Source organism: Anolis carolinensis, chromosome 2 (genome assembly GCF_035594765.1).
Source record: "Anolis carolinensis isolate JA03-04 chromosome 2, rAnoCar3.1.pri, whole genome shotgun sequence".
NCBI classification, from domain to species: Eukaryota; Metazoa; Chordata; class Lepidosauria; order Squamata; family Dactyloidae; genus Anolis; species Anolis carolinensis.
Window position 1 is genome coordinate 51,425,801 of NC_085842.1, and position 21,170 is coordinate 51,446,970.

Below are 21,170 nucleotides of genomic sequence, written 5' to 3' on the forward strand. Positions count from 1 at the left end.
GCGTGAGTGGGCCGAGTGCGAGAGAGGCGTGAGTGGGCCGAGTGCGAGAGGGGCATGAGTGGGCCGAGTGCAAGAGGGGTGTGAGTGGGCCGAGTGCGAGAGAGGCGCGAGTGGGCCGAGTGAGAGAGAGGTGCGAGTGGGCCGAGTGCGAGAGAGGCGTGAGTGGGCCGAGTGCGAGAGGGGCGTGAGTGGGCCGAGTGAGAGAGATGCGTGAGTGGGCCGAGTGCGAGAGGGGCGCGAGTGGGCCGAGTGAGAGAGATGCGTGAGTGGGCCGAGTGCGAGAGAGGCGTGAGTGGGCCGAGTGCGAGAGGGGCGCGATTGAGCCGAGTGCGAGAGGGGCGTGAGTGGGCCGAGTGCGAGAGAGGCGTGAGTGGGCCGAGTGCGAGAGGGGCATGAGTGGGCCGAGTGCAAGAGGGGTGTGAGTGGGCCGAGTGCGAGAGAGGCGCGAGTGGGCCGAGTGAGAGAGAGGTGCGAGTGGGCCGAGTGCGAGAGAGGCGTGAGTGGGCCGAGTGCGAGAGGGGCGTGAGTGGGCCGAGTGAGAGAGATGCGTGAGTGGGCCGAGTGCGAGAGGGGCGCGAGTGGGCCGAGTGAGAGAGATGCGTGAGTGGGCCGAGTGCGAGAGAGGCGTGAGTGGGCCGAGTGCGAGAGGGGCGCGATTGAGCCGAGTGCGAGAGGGCCGCGAGTGGGCCGAGTGCGAGAGATGCGCGAGTGGGCCGAGGAGTGCGAGAGGGAGCCTCAACAGCGCCCCCCTTGACGTGCGCCCGAAGCGGCCGCTTAAACGGCCTCCATTGTTGGACCGGCCCTGGCTGTATCACAAGATACACAGCATCTTCTCATAGGTCCCAGATCCTCCATTGCCTTCCCTGAATCCCAGGAGCAGAAGTGGCCATGAACCAATGCTGAAATCCAGATCTTGAGATGAAACATTCCACAGGCAGCTTGGAATGCTACAGGCAGCTCCCATAGGCTTACTCAGGGGAGAAAGATGTGAACACATTTATCAGATGTTGCTTTTTTTTTTTGACAGAAAAAAGTATTTCTGTCACTTTTTTGAATGTGTAGATTTAGGAAAATTCTTATTTTTAAAAAATGAACCTAACCTAACAACATTTTCCCAGTAACTACTCTTTTGTAATCACTTGACCTATGGCGACTTATAAGTAGTATATATTGAGGAACCTCCTAACTAGGTTGCTTGGCTCGTAAGAAGGGACAAGATAATCACATCAAAGTGATCTCTCTTTAGTTGAGATGTTCAGATTTATCTATCTAGCTCTTTTTTTTGGTTCATGCAAATGCAAGCATGCATCGGAAACCCTCTAAAGGAAATACTGAAGACAAGCATAGGAAAGAAAAATTCTCCCGTCTCAATCATCTCCCACCTCAATTTATTCAAAATAGAAAAAGGTTTACAAGATTAAAGCATATTAGCCTGTTGAAATCACTTTGCTGTCCTCTGTTTTGCAAGTGAAAGGGCAAAAATCCCATGAAAAAGAATAGTTATATTTTCCCCCAAAACAGTAGTATTAAACTCCCTTCTGAACCTGCCATACAGTGATTCATATTATCATTTTTAGAATTGTCTATTCCAGCAGTAGACAACCTAATGGCCTACAGGCTTTAGATTACAGTACACAGTCCCTAAATTGTAGCCACCATGGTCATTGGTGAGGGATTGTGTACGCTGTAGTAAACATACCCTAAAAAGACACCAGATCATGTGTGATCATGGAAGCTAAGCAGGGTTAGTACTCTGGTTAGTGTTGAATGGGAGTCTAACAATGAATACTTGGTACAATAGGCTATATTTCAGAGGAAGGAAATGCCAAAATTGCCTATGAAGATTCATTTCATAAGAAAGCACTATGAAATTAACGAGGTTGCTACAAATGGATAGACGACACACTACAATATATCTGGTAGGTGTCAGTTTCATGCTGGGGGAGTAATATGCAGCTATTGGGGAAACCTATGCAGCCATTTTCCCTCCTGCCATCCACCCCATAATGTTTTTTCCCTGCCCTCCATTCCATCCACCACTATAATGTTTTTTTCCAGCAAAAAGAGACACTGTAAAGCACATAAATATTTCCAGAGGTGATCAAAACTTATTACCAGTTTTTGGGTGAAATACAGTATCTGTCACCACTAGTCCCTTGTGCGGAAAGGTAGAGGGTGCTGAAAATGGACCTTTGACCCTTAGTTTATGTTCCTGATATCTGCTGATTGTCAAGAGTTCTCCAAGTTTTCAGGCAGGTGATCCTTGGGACTAAACTTGGAACCCTTTTAAAGCTGGGCAGGGAATCTACAGCTCAGGTGAAATTCCTGAGCAACAGCTTCATCTCAGCTTTTGCTTTAGATTGAATTTGAACCACAGTTACACATTCAGATAGAAAATGGAATCATACCGAATATCCTGCTTCATAATCTCAGCATGATCAGATGAAGATGTAAGGAACCTACATACATAAGGTCAGACTTCCAACTGAATAGGCACAAATTGAAGGAAAGGGCTATAGGGTCCAATCTCCGCCCATGGAGATTATTTGAATAGCACATTGGTAAATACTGTTTTGGCAAATCTACACAAGCATGGTTTGTATTTAGCACTGCTGTTCCTTGCTTTGGCTCTATTGTGTTCTCTAACAATTTATAGAAAACTAACTGCAGTGGAAATTGTTCTCTTCATTGCTAACAAAAGGAAAATGTGCTGTCTGTGCAAAAATAAAAGAAAAACATAATTAAATCCTCTGTCAATTTATGATTATGAGACAACACTAGCTTCCCCCAGATGTTGGTAACACTCTGTTAGCTTCCGTATTTGCTGAAGACATTATCACATTTTTTACAGGAAAGTTATTTTGTTATTCTCACACTCTGGTTAGAATTATAGTTCTTTCAATGCTCAAAGTGTTCATCTGCAGTTTGAATTTCACATTTTAGGCCTAGTTGGCAGAATTTTGCCTACTCTCTGAGTGTCAGTATTTTGCCACCAGAATTCACAAGGAAAAAGCTGTCGATCTCCCTGCCTTCCTTTCATCACCCCTGCCCAGGCACGGTTGTACCTGTTTAAACCAAGTATGCTTCTTTCACAAGTGCAGCTCCTAGTTGTTGCATTACCCTGCTGCCTATCAAGGTAGTGCAGTATTTAGACGTTTTGGTTCTTATGCCCCATTATATGGGGCATTGTATGGGTGAGTGTAGACCCATATAATGCTGTTTAATGCACTGAGGGGAGGTTTGCCCACCAGAGCTGCTTGCCTCATACCTTCTAAGCCTGAAAATCTTTCCCTGGCTCTGATATCCTCACTGAATTCAAAGGATGAAGACAATGAGCACCTTTCAGATGTTTAAGAAGTAAATCTCCATTTCTAAGCCAAAGAGCCGGCGTTGTCCATAGACACTTCTAAGGTCATGTGGCTGGCAATGACTGCATGGCACACCGTTACCTTTTCGCCGGAGCGGTACCTATTGATCTATTCACATTTACATGTTTTCAAACTGCTAGGTTGGCAGAAGCTGGAGCTGATAGTAGGAGCTCACTCTGCTCACTGGATTCGAACCTCTGACCTTTTGGTCAACAAATTCAGTAGCTCAGTGGTTTAACCCACTGTGCCACCAGGGGCTCAAAATAGGAAGGGGTTTTCTGAAATTTAATTGCACTGCATTAAATTTTGTCTAATTAGGCTACTATCTTTCCCTTTGTTCCATTTGTTTCTACATAATTATTACTATCCCTTTATGAAGGACCAAATAAAATTCAGAGAAAAGCTGACTAAAGGCAGTTGTACTAGATCCCTACATTGTGATTTTGTTAGTCTGTTTAGGTTTATTAATGCAGTACAACTCCTTTATCCTCTAGGGATATGTTCTGAGACCCTCAGTGGATACGTGAAACCACAGATTATAACAGCAAAGCCTATACTTTGACTATACTGGGGCCATAAGGATATTGATGGAAACACAATAGAGGGCATAGAGAGGTCTACAAATACTACTGGAAGGGGATTTTATTTAGCATGGTTAAGTGAAATCATTGACATTGAATCCAAGGATACAGAGGTATCATATTAAGTTTGGTTTGACTCAGAGATAGCCTTTCTATTAGGAAAAACAAGGCAGCCACCTCAAACAGTATGCCAAATGCCACTGCCCATGTATCTCGAAAAAGACATCAGTTTTACTATGTCACTGCCAATCTTCTCTCCTTTTCCTCTTCTTCTTCACTGCTGTACCACACCCCAAGATTCTCTGGGGGGGGGGGGTTTAGATTGTTTCATCCCACACCGCTGTCTTATTGTTTCTTCTTTCCCTGTGCCATCTTGCTGCACCTTCACCCATACAGAATCTCATCTTACCTCTACCTCACCTTCTTATTCCATTCTTATTTCTTGCCCTCCCTCCCTGGCTTATTACCACCTGCCTCCCATCTATATAAGACAATGCAGGTTGCTTAGGCAGCTTGGAGGTGGTGATGCCATCATGGTGCAATGAGACAAAGAGAAAGGGAGGGAAAGAGAGAAATAGGAGAAGCAAGGCATAGGAAAGAGGACAGGTAGTAGAGGAATGGAAAGCAAGAAAAAAATAGCACTGATGTAGAAAGGTATTAGAAACATTCAAATGGTAAAACTTGACAGTATAATTGTAATTCTCTCCTAGACCCATGGGATCGTATGTGATACTACCAGAAAGAAAAGCCCTGTTTCTGACGGGGTTCTTAGTGTGTGGGGTCCTATACCATAAAATGGCAGTGGCTGTTGCAGACCGATGAAAGGGAAATTCTGAGTAAGAATGAGAAAACAAAAGGATAAAAAAAGATATGCTTCATGTTGTAACTTTTAAAGGCACAATGATTTTTAAATGGAATTAAGGATCCAACTTTAGTTGAGACACTTGTCTGTTTAGGAAAGATCAATATATAAAGAAAATCCTGAATTGTCTCATTCCGTATAACTATAGGCTGCTATGTTTAATGGTCCAAAAAAGACCTTATATAGATTGATGATTTACTACATTTTATTGTCTGTTATGCAGGGTAACACACCTCCATGTTCCGACATGTTTAATGCTTTACCTTCTAGCTTTCAACCTAGCCAGTTTTACTATCTTAACATATTATATTGCTACTGCTCTCTTTTGAACTGAATTGGGTGGAAGTGGGTGGATTTTTCTTCCTTGTAGGTGTAAGGAATGTGTATATAGAGCAACATTTCCTTGACAATACACAACAGGTTTTTTTTTAAAAGAGATGACTCTGCCTGAACTGTTATGCGTGTGTGAAATCAATCACGTTCAATGACTACTTACAATTTATTTTTGCTATTCCTTAAGGCTATTCAACAGAGTTCTACTTATAAAGGCACTTTCTCAAGCTGAGTTTCATGAATTGTTTCTTTTCCTAGAAAGAAATGCACTTAGAATTTCTCTACAGAATTTATTCATAGGTAGACTTTGTTGTTGTTGGTTTTTTTAAAAAAATCTTTAATCTTTTGAGGAACCTTTTCAAATCCTTTTTGAAATTATAAAAGTCTTTACATATGATTGGTATGGCTATGAAATCAAACAACAGTGTAAGATCACCAATAAAAATCACCAACAAAGATAGACATTTGTATCTTATTCATGAATGTGAGATTGAAAATGTCCGTATTCGCTCTTCACTGGGCAAGAATATAAGAATGCAATTGAAATATTTCCCAGTTGGGAGGGCATTTTTGGACTTTCAAATGTTTTACAAAACAGTTGCTGCTGTCCAAAAGAAAACACTTGTCTCACACAAGAGCCCCAAATCGTTCCGAGGATGACATTTTTTCCAATATAGGGCATCTTGACAGGTTTCTGACATATCCATTGACAGTGTCTTAGAGCAACCTTCATCTGCTTGAAATACATCTTTGCCTGCTGTCCTGTCCATATGTTCCCTACACGGAGACATGATATGCATGAATATATAGAAGTATGCATATGGCCTTTGCCATGCCCCACTGACTCTGATACATCTGTGTAGCTAAAGCTTTTCAGTGTTGCTGCATGTCTCCAAATCTACAATTGTCTACTCCTTTGTGTGGTTATAAGCCATTTTAAATCCTCATCTATGAAAAAGGTAGGAAAGAAATAATAATAGTAATAATAATAATTCAACCATCAAAATAATGTTTTTTCTTATATAATTCTTTTGAAAGAAGATAACATAGCAGATCTATGGATCACATACACTGATAAATACTCGTTATTGGAGGCTGCCAAATAAGTGAGTTTGAAAAGTACTGAAAGTCTGTAATAGTAGGGCATAAGTAATATGCATAGAGTGAGTTATCACAGAAGGTATGTTAACAAAAATAAGTAAAACACAGTAACTGAATGATATTTTTTGGTTGAACTATGTGGTACTTAAACCACAGCATTTATTTAATCTACATGCATTTCTTCTGAGTTTGGTATAAAAATAACAATTTTATATGTTCTGGATGCACGTCTTTGTGAACATTCTCTCAAATAGCAAAGGCAGAGGAACTATAACAACTGGGTTACAATCAGGCTAAATACACAAAAGAATGAATAATAACAGCAACATAAAATACACCTCAATTACTGAAGAGAAAAAATACTAAATATACACCCAGACAGATCACATCCACTGTTTGTGTAGCATGAAGAAACCTTGATCAATCCCTGAGAAATGAGTGAAATGTTTAGAGGAGAATAATATATCACAAATGGTTGCATTATGATCCAGAAATCATCTCAGACATCTTTGCCTGGCAGCAGCAGGTGACTTATGAAAATATTCAACAACTCCATAAAATGTAAATAATGCAACTGCAAAAATCTGCTTATCCCTAATAATGTTTTGACCATGCAGATCTCATTCTGTAACATTCTCACTTGTACAATATCTGTAAAAGTGCCAAGATGCATTAAACTGAGAGAGGAAGGGAGGGAAATGTAAATAGCCAATTGTAACAAAAGTGTAGTGGTTTGAGTATTGGACTAGAGACTCTTCTATATTGACCCAAAATGTAGGCTAGATGCTGGATCAGGCCTGTATGCAGCTGGGGAACAATGCAACATGGGGGGGGGGGCAGTCTGGATATTTATGTCTGGTTCCAGTTGGTTCCAGCCAGGCTATCCTGGCTGCCCCTAAATTGGTGGAAAGCCTCTGGTGCAGGATTGGGCATTCCCCCTGACTTAGGTTAAACCAGGGTAAAACCACATTAAAGTGGTCTTGCCACAGGTTAACCCAGAGCAGCTATCCCTGTATTGCTCACACACGCAAAAACCACGGCCAAACATTATCCAAAGATCTCAAGACCAGGCACTATAAATTCCAGGAAATGTGCTTTTAGAAACACTTGTGACTTCTAAACCAAAATAAATGCTTTGAAGAAGACTTGGAAACAAACAGTTATTCACCATCCAAGATAGTATTATTCTTGTTTTGCATAATCAAGCAACAGCATTTTGTATTAGCTGAAGAATCCAATCCATCTAAAAGTGCAGTTCCTTGTACTAATCCCATTAATACATAAGGCTACTACAAATGGAGCTATGGCATTAAAGATCACTCAAGGTGGACTGGTCCAGAAAGAATTGTAGCTCATGCATTGTAACTGGAAATAGGCAGCCCAAGGGCACATCTACACTGACCACTTTAGGTCAGTGTGTGATGCAATCAGCCTTGCGGATAGATAGATAGATACCCCAGATATAGATTGATAGATCAATTGATAAGGATGCTTGCATATGCACATACACATATGGGAATTCTTCCACCCACACAGTTCTAACATACATACAGTAGGGTCTCACTTATCCAACATAAACGGGCCGGCAGAACGTTGGATAAGCGAATATGTTGGATAATAAGGAGGGATTAAGGAAAAGCCTATTAAACATCAAATTAGGTTATGATTTTACAAATTAAGCACCAAAACATCATGTTTAACAACAAATTTGTCAGAAAAAGTAGTTCAATATGCAGTAATGCTATGTAGTAATTACTGTATTTACGAATTAAGCACCAAAATATCACGATGTATTGAAAACATTGACTACAAAAATGTGTTGGATAATCCAGAACGTTGGATAAGTGAGACTCTGTGTCATCCATAACTGTTAACCAAAAATTATCCCAACTTAGCCATACTGTCTTGGAACTGACTCCACTGAACAATTGAAGTTATTTCTGAATACATATAACAGAGCAGTAACAGCATACTTTCGTAATCCCTATCAGTAGGTTTTACTTCAAATTTAAAAAGCCTAACTACTCTACAGGAACCAGAATCCTTCTGGTCTTAGAAGCTAAGGACAGTCAAGCCTGATTAGTGCTTGAATGGGAAGCCACCCATGAATACTAGGTGCTGTAGACTCCATTTCAGAGGAAAGAACTGGCAAAATCAGTTCTGATTATTCCTTGCCTAAGAAAATCCAATGAAATTCATGAGGTCACCCCAAGTTGACAGGTAAGTTGAAAGCACACTCATAAAATATGCATAGGATTAAGCTACTGATTCCATATAATATAGCACAAATTTTGTAAAACATATTAAAGTTTGCAAACCCTGTAAAATAGGTGCATTTTGCACTGGAAATAATTGCAGTAATTCAAAATATATGCACAGGGAACAAAATGTGATATTTGACCACATGGAGCCTTAAGGTCATAGCAATCTATGCTGGTATAATTGCCTGATTTGCTGGTTCAGTCCATCTCATTTTGTTTTTGCAAGACCCTTACCATGTTTTCTTGAACTTGCCTTAAGGATCTTTCTGCACAAGGAAGATAGAGGCTAGGTGGAGTTAACAACCATCCATATAATTCTGAAGCAGGGATACAAACAAGTGCTTTCCCTCACCTTCATTATGTAAATAAGCCCCACAAATCTTCAAGAAATGAGGTGTTATTATCAATCAGACAAGAAATGTTTGCCGCTGTATGGGAAGAGGAAATTGCCTGCAGACTATCTGGGAAAGTCGGAAAGCAATTTCCCTATATAAGGTTTTAAAATGAAGGAAGGGCATGGAGTGCCTTATATTTTTATAGCCATGGCTGTAAAGGCAGTAAGGTGATTGGGTGAATATTAAGGGCATATGAATGTTGTATATTTGAATAGTGTTCAAATTTGCACTAGATGGCTGACTCTCCTTTCACTCACATGCAAAGGAACTCCTTAAGGAGCACATTCAGGATGGACTAGAATTTCATTCAATTTTTCCCCTCTATTTTTTCTGTAAGAATTTTTCAAAATTTGCCATTTTTAATTAAGTTGACTGCCATTCTACATAAATGGGAGAGAATGACAGAAATGTCACATCTCTTCATGCATTCACATTGTGTAATTGTCTTAATATCACAAAATTTGTCCAGAAAGGGTTTCAAATATTAAATTTTTCACACTCGCAAAATTCTGATATTCCTGTTGTACAGGTTTAGGCTTGATAGTGTTTTTGTGACAATACTGTCATCTTCTTCATCTTCAGTAGCTATATGGCAAGTAGGAATGGAAATAATATTTGATGTTACTCATTTTCTAACTGAAATATTGGCTTCATGACACTCGAGAAAGCCAATTGGGAAGAATGACATAGTAGCTAGAATTTTAGACAATGTTTACTTTGTATTTGCAGATACTACTGTGTATTGGGTAATGATTCTGGGCAGAAATACATGTGTGGATTTTCTTTGCAAAATGATTGGGGGGATGTGGGGGGGGGGGGGAAGGGGATGATAAAAAAGACCCAAATGACGACTTTTAATGCAAAATGTGTGTGTGTGTGTGTGTGTGTGTGTGTGTTGGAATTTGGGGGGGGGGGTTGTACATAAATAACCTGTTTACAGCCCCATAATAATATGGAAACAGTGCTCTTTTTGTATGAGAAGGGGCTTTTTTGAAAAACAATTGCAATGTTTATCCATCACTCCTCTCCATGTATTTCTACATAAAATAATTTCTCAAAATACTTCAGGATATGTGAATATTGGTTGTGAACTGTTAAGATGTACCTATTTTCTCCAACAGCAGGGATAAAACTGCTGAAATCATTTGTTCTCATAAGGAAGAATGAATTAGTTGAATATGTATATACATAATGGAAAGCAGGTACAATTTTACTGGGTTAATGTACCTGCTGAGTTATACCAATTGAATATGACCTATATTGTTGACTGAGAAATTTAGTCATTTTTTGTAATACCTTACAAAATCTGTCAGAAATTTACTTATAGGAACTTGAATGGCCTGGATTTTTTTGTTAATCTCAACTAGAGTGCTTCCAATGAATTGCATATATTAACCAACCAGTTGATTTATCTTTAAATAATTGACTCAATAGATCAATCCCTACATGACGCAGGACCGGGTAAAATTAAGATCACCTCCCATCCAATAAAACAGTGGCTCCCAACCTTTGGGCCTCCAGGTGTTTTGGACTTTAGCTCCTAATAGTTGATAAGATGACTGGGATTTCTGGGAGTTGAAGTCCAAAACATCTGGAGGCTCAAAGGTTGGGAACCACTGCACTAAAATAAGAAAGTATGCTAATCACTTGATGTCTCTTGCAAAATACTGAAAACATACAGTACAACTCAAAATGGTGTTCTTTGAACCAGCCATTAGTTCAAGTCCCTAGCCATTAGTAAATTCCCAGGAAAGAAAGAAACAATCGCACCAAATGGGTATAATTAGTGCTGGTCTCTGTTACATTGGAAAGAAATAATTGCCAATTGTCCTTGTCAAAGAGTCAGAAAAGCACTAATCTATTGGAGATTTGGATTAGAGAGCTCTAAATTCAGATCCTTGCCTAGTGTGTTGGTTCTGAGGATACTCATTCTCTCTTAAACTAAAATATTTCAAATGACTGTTGTGATGATAAAATAAAATAATTACTAACATTGTTTTAAATTGTTTTAGATTCTATCACCTATTTAATTACATTTCAATGTTTTGTATGTATTTATAGACTCAGCCGCTCTGAGTCCCCTTGGGGAGAAGGGCGGGGTATAAATGCATGTAATAAATAAATAAATATATACTTTTTACATGCATTTGTTTTAATTTGTGTAAGTCACCTTGAGTTCCAGTGCTGGGGAAATTTCCCCAAAAATGTACTTGAGATTCCATCATATTTTACAGATAAATTCTACATCTTGATCCAACAGCAGCACACGTAGGATGGATAGATAGATAGATAGATAGATAGATAGATAGATAGATAGATAGAGTAATCTCCTATATGCTGCTATTGGATTTAGCTATGAAGACAGAAGCAGAAAAAATGAAATCCAAAGATACAGAATGGGGGATGCCTGAATCGACAGCAGTATGTGTGAAAAAGATCTTGGAGTCCTCATGGACAGTAAGTTAAACACAGAACCGGCCCGAGGTCATTCCAAGTAGTAGGCGAACCTACTACTTGGCGCCCCCCCCCCCATTTTGGTGCCCAACCCTCCCACACACACACACACAAACCAGAGGTCACTGCAGCAGTGGCAGCGGCTGTGGCGGCGGCTGCAGTGGCGGCGGCTGCTGCGGCAACAGTGCCGCTGTGCGATCACCCATTTCGGCCCCGACTGCTCAACGCAGGCACAGATCGGCCAGCGATCTGTGCCTGTGTTGAGCAGCCTCGGCTGAAATGGGCGCATGCCCACAGCGCAGATCCCCCATTTCGGCCGAGCTGCGCCTGCATACAGCACCATCGGCCATTTGGGGTGATGGTGCTGTGCAGTTTGGCTCGGAGCTGAGGGCGCGAGCGATCGAAGCCCCTTGCCAACGGCGGCGGCACGGCAGCATCGGTGGTGCTACGGGGGCGCTGAAGCGGCCTCTACATTCAACCGGCCCTGGTTAAGCATGAGCCTACAATGTGATACAGCGGCAAAAAAGTCAATGGGATTTTGGCCTGCATAAATAGAGTATAGTGTCTCAGTCCAGGGAAGTCATGCTACCCCTCTATTCTGCCTTGGTCAGGCCACACCTGGAATATTGTGTCCAATTCTGGGCACCACAATTGAAGGGAGATGTTGACAAGCTGGAATGTGTCCAGAGGAGGTAAACTAAAATGATCAAGAGTCTGGAGAATGGCTACAAGGAACGGTTGAAAGACCTGGGCATGTTTAGCCTGCAGAAGAGAAAGCTGAGAGGGCACATGAATAGTCATGTATAGCAACGTGAGGGAAAGTCATAAGGAAGAGGGAGCAAGCTTGTTTTCTGCTGCCCTGGAGACTAGGATGTAGAACAATGACTTCAAACTACAGGAAAGGATATTCCACCTGAACATTAGGAAGAACTTCTTCACTCGGAAAGCTGTTCAGCAGTGGAACTCTCTGCCTTAGAGTGTGGTGGAGTCTCCTTCTCTGGAGGCTTTTAAGCAGAGGCTGCATGGCCATCTGTTGGGGTGCATTGAATATGATTTTCCTGCTTCTTGGCAGGGGTTGTACTGGATGGCCCATGAGATCTTTTCCAACTCTATGATTCTATGAAATGTGATGCAATGTAGAGTAAATTTCCTTGTGTGCAAAAAAATACTGCATATACTCAATTACTCATGTATAAATCAACCTCATAAATATGTTGAGACCAGGTTTTGGAGTCAAATTATGGATTTTGATATTGCCCATAGATAAATCAAAGGGCATTCCATGGGGAGAGGAAAGCACAAATGCTGAGTCTAGGTGAATCGTCCCAACTGTTGTCACCATTTCTTACCCAGGTATTTTAAAAGACCAGAATTGATGCCACAGCAGAGAACATAGTTAGGGTTGGTGTTTCTTTTAGGTTTTCCTGGTATGAACTAAACTCTTGTCTTTTACCACTCAGAGAAGGGAATGGTTCCTTTTTGATAAGGTATTCGAACCAGGTTTTTGGGTTGATTTTTGACTAACATTTCTAGATGTATACATGAGCATACAGGGATAGATGGGGTTTTCTGCTGAATGCTGAATTTGTAGAATGTGGCTGATGCAGCAGTGATGCTAAAAGGACATCATAGGGATTAAACATGGTTTTATGTAGAATAGCAAGTTTACATCCTTGTTGTATTCTACAGATGAAGAATCTCCTCATGGACCAATTTTTATCCAAGAACCATTTGATGTTACTTATTCAGTGAATTCTGAAGACCCAGAAGTAATTCTGAACTGTACAGGAAGAGGAAGGCCCTCACCATTTTACAGGTAATGTTTTCTGAATCAGTTTCACTACTTCTAACAATACTAAAATAGATTTTCTAAAAAAAAACCAAAAAAACCTCACTAGCTTCAACTGAAGAAATCAAAATGAAAAATGAAATGAAAGCTCATACCATGACAGAAACAAATACATTGTTTTACTTTAATAGAATGGGCATTTCAGATTTGACTAGGGTTACAGCTATACCAGACAATTTGGTTCATTGTAAATGTGCCCCAGAGCAGCCCTGGATTTGGCATATTCATGCTGAATCCTGGGCCATCTGAATAGTAAGTTGCACCCGGTTCACAGATGAGTCAGTGAGCAGCTTGGAGGAGCAACAGGAGCCAGGTTAAGTGGACGGACTGAGGTAGACATCCTTTCTTGCACCAAGTCAGATCAAATGATTTCAAAGGCCTTATTGAGTTCATGGGTCAGATGTTCGCCATGCCTGCATTATGCCCTGCTGAGAAATTCAGGCTAAAATCACCACAAGTGGAAACAGCCCAAATTATAGGATAAATTTGCCTGAGAGGCAAAGGAATTGTAATTAGAACCCTATTATCCACTGGGACAGGAAAGAAATGGGAGCAGGAAGGGAAAGGCCTAGGTTTTTAAAAAGCAACTTGCTTCCCATGTCATACAGTACTGCCAATCCAACAGTCCACCCTGTGCCGACCCTGCAACCACAACAAACCAAACAAAAAGGATCCACACAAATCACAGCCAGGGATCCTGTGGAGCAATGCAACATTCCTGCTCATTCAGCTTCAAAAAGAGCAAAAAGAGGGACAGAGGAGGGCAGCTAGGATTTATAAAATGTCAGCCCCCACTTTCCCATGTTACCTGCCTCGGTAGGCACACACACTAGACAGCTGAACCGTGGTTTCTATGCAGAGAGACCATCAAAGGTGATCCCTCACCCACAACAGCCATGGCTATTAGTCCTTGGGTGCAAATTATTTTGCTTTGATTGCTGTTCTAATTCTGCATCTTGGATTAGTACTTGGTTAGAATTTGGGTGGGAGACCAAAGGCCAGCCCAAATGATCTTGGAGGCTGCATACTAGCCCTAGATTGGATGTTTCCTACCCCTGGTTTAGGGTTTTACCACTAGTCAAGCTTTATGCCTTGTTCTTTTTTGCATTCCATATTCACAAAAAGTCACCTCATGTAGAGGAAAATATTACAGTATGAATGCTGGTATCTTGTAAAATAGATCAAATGACTCTCTGGAACCTTGGGCATTAGTTATTGCTGCTTTAGATGTAATGGGAACAGGATATTACACACAGGCCCAGAAAAAGATCTTTTTGCAATTACTCTCTCATGGTGTTCTGAAACCATTCTCAAAGGGCCCTTCCAAGCAGCCATATAACCCAAAATATCAAGGCAGATAATCACCATATCTGCTTTGAACTGGGTTATCTGAGTCCATATTGCCATATAGTCCAGTTCAATGTGGATTTTATACAGCTGTGTGGAAAGGGCCTTAGGTCCCTTCTACACTGTTCATATATCCCATGATCTGATCCCAGGTTATCTGCTTTGGATTATATGACTCCACTGCCTTATAATCTGGGATCAGATACTGGGATATAGGGCGGTGTAGAAGGGACCTAAGGCAGTAGAACAGGGCTGTGGTTTGCACAGAGAATTGCAAAAACATATGTGGGAAATGGGAGAGACATCATTAGAATTAACTAAGCATTGCAACACCATGTTAAAAGAGAACTGAAACAAACTTTTATTTTATTGCTCCCACAATGAGCCTCCTTGCCTAATTCCACCTAGCTGCCCTGGTGCATATACAACCAACTCAATGTTTTAATCTTCTTTAGATTTTGATGATATTACTTGAAGCATGACTTCATTGTCATTTACAAAATTCCAGATGTGGAAACTCCCAACTATTTTTCAGCTTTGGGGGAAATTGCTTTGTCAATTCAAATCAGGATTGAGCTAAAGGGAGCTGGCCCTAAGCAAAAAAGAACAGGCTTGCTCAAGTGTGCTGGATAAATGATGATTGATTTTTCATTGCCAACCAGCTGCTCAGTTCAACAAGCTGAGTACCTCTCATCAGAGCAATTTAAACTAGTTCAGCTTCATCCTATGAAACACTGCACTGAGAGAGAGACTCTGCTGTGAAGATCTTAGGATCTGAATATTGGCATTATAACTCAACCTGTCTTCCCACATTAGTTCTAGGACCTAGTCCTAGTTCGAGACTTATTGTAATTGCTTTATTAGTGTTCACCGCATTAGTGTGCAATTCAAGCAACTTCCACAGTTGAATTCACACTTACTCATTCCAAGTACATTGAATAGCAGCAGTTCTGTTTAAAATGCAAGAGGCAAACAGTTCTCTTTCTAGGCCACAGTGCTTTGTTGTCAAAGCTGTGCTGTTTATATTATTTAGTTAATTGAGTCAATTAGTAGACATTAATATTTTATTTTATAATAATATGGAAGCATCATTTCACATTCCATTAAAACAAGAGAATTCACCCCAGATTTTATTCTGAACCTTAAAGGGATTACTCATTGTGCTCAAACTATTTTGAAGACAGTGTGCAGAGTGGATTCACCACCATTTTGGCGTCCTTATGTGTAGACATTACATATTTCTTCAAAAGTTATTTTCTTCATTGTACCAAGACAGAGAGGCCGTACACTTGGCCACTGTTTCTGAAATTCTGCTTCTCCAGATGTTTTGGATTTCTGCTCCCACAATTCCCAACAGCTGGTAAAATATCTGGGATTTCTGAAAGCTGAAGTCCAAAACAGCTGGAGGAGCAGAGTTTGAGAAACACTACACTAGGCTATGGTTTAAATTGGGTGTCCACAAATTTAAGCAAACATATAATCCAGACTGTAGGTCTAAGAGAAACACATTTCATGTTTAGACTTCAGTCCCTTCTTCAAGATATCTCATTATGTACATATACAGGCAGTCCCCAAGTTATGAACAAGATAGGTTCTATAGGTTTATTCTTAGGTTGAGTTTGTGTGTAAGTTGGAACAGATATATTTTAAAAGTATAACTCCAGCCATATATATTAGTTTTGGATATCATAGAGGAGAGTTGACACCCTTTGGTGTTTGTTTTGCTATCTGTGTCACTGTACAGAAGATTTCACCTCACTTGATGTCCCTGTGATAATTGAATTTTGAAAAATTTGGCTTGTGGAAAAAAGGATTGGTGATAAAGCTTCAGCAGAGACATGTTTTCCCCACGATAACTCTTCCAGGAGTGAATGTCCCTTCCTAGGAATAGATTTCTCTCACTTCCTGTTGTCTCACTCTGGTTCTTAACTATGAGTTATTTCTAAGTCGGATGTCTGTAACTCAGAAACTGCTTATATACAAATAAAGGTATTCCAAAACCCCAAAAATCCAAAATACTTTTGATCTTAAGAATTTTGAATAAGATATACTATTTACCTATAATTCGTTATTATGAAACGGTTTGCATTCATGGTGTCTATAGTCCAATTTATTCTATTAAAAATGTAAACACATTTTCCCCCAACATTGACTGCACTATTCCTATGGTCTTTCTAAACTTTAGTTTCGATTATTTTTTTCTTTCATTCTTACCATTTAAAAAGCTATTGCATGTATACGCAGATAAATAATGTTTTATATGTGTGTGCAAACACAGAATTTAAATTCTTGAAATTATATGAAATCATTTCCAAGATACTGTTTTTCATCTTAAGTAATTCACTAGGGTATATGCAATATGATTAAATCCTCACCTGGCAATCACATGCATCCATTAATAATTTTCCTTCATTGATTTAAATGTATTAATTAAGAATGGACCCTAACTAGGAGATGATTCCCTGATCTATATGCACAGTTTAATAATAATCATACTGTGTGATTAGAATGATTATGGGGACACTGTAAAATATTCATTTGCTGAGAATAAGCCAACAAGTTTGCATCTGTGTTGAGAAACAATTATAGAGCTTAATTGGGAGACATGTAATGATGACAGCAGTTATTTCAGTGATTGATTCTGAAATTAAAGGGAGCTGGCAAATTAAACACTACTATATATCCAAAGCTAGAAAGCTGGGCAGGAGTTTGGGTATCAAGGGGAATACTGTACATAGATTTAAATGGAGGGATGGGTGGCGGGGAGGTAAATTAACTGAAATCTAGAGAAATAACATATGAAACTGGATGCTGAAAAAGACCCAACAGCTCCAATGGGCCTGGCAAAAATCTGAAATTGGACACGGGACATGATAATCAGAATTAGAATTAACAGCAACCAATATGCTATGGGTGCTTTAAGATTGCGTGATGTAATTTCATTCATGAAGGCAAAGTTTTTAAAAAGTCTTGGGGTAAATAATTTCAAATCTATTCATACACTTGTTTCTATTTATTTATTTATTGTATTTATATCCCATCCTTCTCATCCTGAAGGGGACTCAGAGCTTCTTAATTCTAGAATGCAATGAGTCTGGTATCCGATTAGTTTTCACTCATCTTTGAAAATATATATCACCCTCCAAAAATATGCTTTCCAATATATATCATTAAAACACACTCCTATATAAGAGTCATAAATACCCTAAATACATAGCATTTGATTTGATAAAGAGAACTCATAGTAACATTTTTTCAGACAGATTTTAGAGGACTCCATTTATCAGGACTCAATTCATTACTCATATTGCTTTGTCTTTTAGCAAACAGTTCATGATATTTCTTTCAGTGTCAAACCTTGAAACCAATTATGATATAGCCCAAGGTAACTAATTTCTCCCTTGTAGATATTGTAAGACTTGGGACTTCAAACATCATAGGATGCTTGTACCCCTTTTGATAAACAGAGCCCCATGATGATTGCTGACTTCTGGCGGGGGTCTGTCGATGAACTGAAGTGAAGCATCCTATGAGGCTGTGCCCAGAACACAGGAGGCTTCCCATGTTCCATAAGGAACAACGAGACCAGTGCGGGGGAAGCCGCACAGCAAAGTTTCCCCAGAAGTGATGGGGAATCATCACTGTGGGTGAAACAGGGCGCAGGGTTCCAAGATTGCTCTGCTGCCCAGCTGATTTGCCACAGAGGCTGGCCAATCGCCCCACATGATCAATGTAATGAGGTCATAGATTTCTCATCTATGCTATCAAGAATGGGAAATGGTGAAGGTTCATGAGAGCTGGAATTCAACAACCTCTGGAGCTCCATGTATTCTCTAAAACATTTCAGGTATGAAAGTTTTATTCTTCTTAGATTGCCACTGCCAGAAATCTGCCATGTTTATGGAGTCATGGGAGTTGTAGATTTACAATATATTACAATATATTTAGTCTTCTCTTCCAAAGAGTGCTGGTGCATTATCTAGCTACAACTCCCAAGATCCTATAGCTTTGGTCTATGGCAGTTAAAGTGGTTCCACACTGGATGAATTCTACAGAGTAGAGCCAATAGTTTCCATATTTCACCAAATCAACTTGTTTATCAATTCACTTCCTATACTGCCACATCAAAGGATGTCTACTGAACAGTACACAACTCTCTAGGAAATGGCATCATTAATTGACTTACTTTTCAGGTTACACAACTGGTCAATAGTTCTATATCTGCCTGGGGCTTTCTTTGGCACAATACCAAGGAGATACACCCTTAAATTGAGAACAGGAAGAGAAGAGAAAGAAATAACTAGCCTCCACTGAGAGGGCCCATTCTATCCTTAAAGCAGACTTGTTCCTGCATTCTAGATTCCAGATTGATTCAACTTGGTGGCTTAAAAGGGGCTCAGTTTCCCACCTTGGCTGTGTCAGGCAGTCCTTACTTTCCAGCCATGCTGAACACCGTTTGGTGCCACTGGGCAGGGACCTAGCTGCAACCCTCACTCCTCCTGTGTCATGGCTGGCTACAGCTGTGACACAGTTGTTTACCATACTCTTGAGGGTCCAGTAGCCTTGTGGCAGGTCCTGTGACTCACGAAGGAGCCTGAGAGGGGAGTAGAGAATTCCTCCCCTCCCCCAGCCTTTTTTGTGAGACATGAGACTTGCCACAAGGCTGCTGGATTCCCAAGAGTATGGGAGGTGTCCACAACATGGGAGGAGGGAAGGGGACAGCCATTCCATATCCCTGAGCCTCCTGATCCCAGAGAGTGTGGGATAACTGTCAAGAAAATTGCAACTATTTCTGTCTAGAAACTGCCCCAGATGTCTCAATTGTCCCCTAACTCAGGGACAATCTAAATCCTGCTTCAGGATTCAGGTTTTCCCTAAATTAGAATAATAGAATAATAGAGTTGGAAGAGACCTCAAGGGCCATCCAGTCCAACCCCCTGCCAAGAAGCAGGAAATCGCATTCAAAGCACCCCCGACAGATGATCATCCAGCCTCTGGTTAAAAGCCTCCAAAGAAGGAGCCTCCACCACAATCCGGGCAGAGAGTTCCACTGCTGAACAGCTCTTGCAGTGAGGAAGTTCTTCCTAATGTTCAGGTGGAATCTCCTTTGAATTCTGACTTAAATTCAGAAAAATTCTCAAAAGCAAGCTCAATGGAGGCAACACCATCAAGGCCATAAACACCTGGGCCATACCTGACATAAGACATACTGCTGGCATTATAAATTGGACACAGGTGGAACTGGACAATTTGGACAGAAACAAGAAAACTCATGACTATTCATCATTCACTGCACCCTAGAAGATCAGGGGGCAGATGACTCTTACAAGTAAAACAAGCAGTCAAAGAAGAAGAACATCCTGCAGTGAAGGGAGGGAAACAAGAAAGAGTTAGTGAAGGAGGGAGCAGTCTCCCTCCCATCCCCCCTCCCTCCCTCCCTCCCGCCTGATGCTTCCTCTGGGGCAGAAGAAGAAGAGGAGGAGGAGGAGAAGGAGAGGAAGGCTGGGGACCAGCCGAGAGGAAGAAGGCTGCTGTTGCTTCTCCCACAGTGCTGCTTCTGCCTGCTCCTTGCTGCGGTTGGGTGTGGAAGGGACTTTAGGAGCCCACCCGCCGTCCTTCTCCTCTTCATCTCCTTCTTCCTTTTTCTTGCTTCTGAAGTGGCAGCAGTGGCAGCAGCAGCAGCAGTGGCAGCAGCGAAGCTGCAGGCTGAGCGTCATGTTGTTGTTGTCATGGCTGCTGCTGCTTCAGAAGAGGAGGAAGAGGAAAAGGACGGCAGGCATGCACTTAAAGTCCCTCCCCCGCTCGCCTGCTGACAAGAGCCGGCAGAAGCAGCACGGTGAGAGAAGCAGCAGCAGCCTTCTTCCTCTCGGCTGCCCCCCGGCCTTCCTCTCCTCCTCTTCCTCACATAGAAGCTCTGGTGCCACCACTTGTCCTCCCTTATATTTGAGTATATACGGTATAGCTTCCCAATCAGACCAGGATACTTTTGAAGTACAATAAGTCATAAAATGTATTAATTTTTTTAAAAAACACAAGTCACTACACAAACTGAATTGGTATGCTGCTAATCTTTTTCTCTGTATCTTATATCATAGTGGTTCTTAACCTGTGTTAAGTTTTGGCCTTCAACTCCCATAAATCCTAACAGCTGGGAAATTGGCTGATTTCTGGGAGTTGTAGGCCAAAACACCTGGGGACTCACAGGTTGAGATCCACTGCATCAGGTACGCTTGAGATGAAAAGTGTAGTTTTTTTTAAAAAAAAAAGAAATAAATAAATTAAGACAAGATATGTGATCATATGAAAGGTGAATTTCCCAGCTTTTCTTTTCCCAGCAGATTCAGATGTCCTCCTCCAGTCAGGGTAGACTTTTTTTGAAAGAAAAAATGGAACTGATCAGTGGCTTGTATGAAAATACAAAACACTGCACTATATTTTTGTATGTTTCTCATGCTTACATATGGGAACGTAATATAACTTTTTTCATGACCTAATGTTTGACCTTCCCTTCTGCTCTCTTTGCCCCATAACTGTCTATTTAATGTATGGCTGCCCCTTAAAAAAGAATTTCACTTTGGAAATCCATGTAATTGTTCCATAAACATGATAACAACTTCAG

At 40.9% G+C, this 21,170-nt stretch overlaps 1 protein-coding gene across 7 annotated transcripts in view; it reads left to right on the top strand.

Moving 5' to 3' along the window:
* cntn6 (contactin 6) overlaps positions 1-21,170 on the top strand; it is a 344,808-nt gene that overhangs the window by 128,754 nt on the left and 194,884 nt on the right. For all 7 annotated transcript variants that reach the window (XR_010002549.1, XM_062969725.1, XM_062969724.1 and 4 more), the window contains one exon: positions 13,045-13,171. Coding sequence is in view for 6 of the 7 variants with exons in the window: in XM_062969725.1 (XP_062825795.1) it covers positions 13,045-13,171 (127 nt within the window). In the remaining variant the exon portion in view is untranslated. The remainder of the gene's footprint in view (positions 1-13,044; positions 13,172-21,170) is intronic.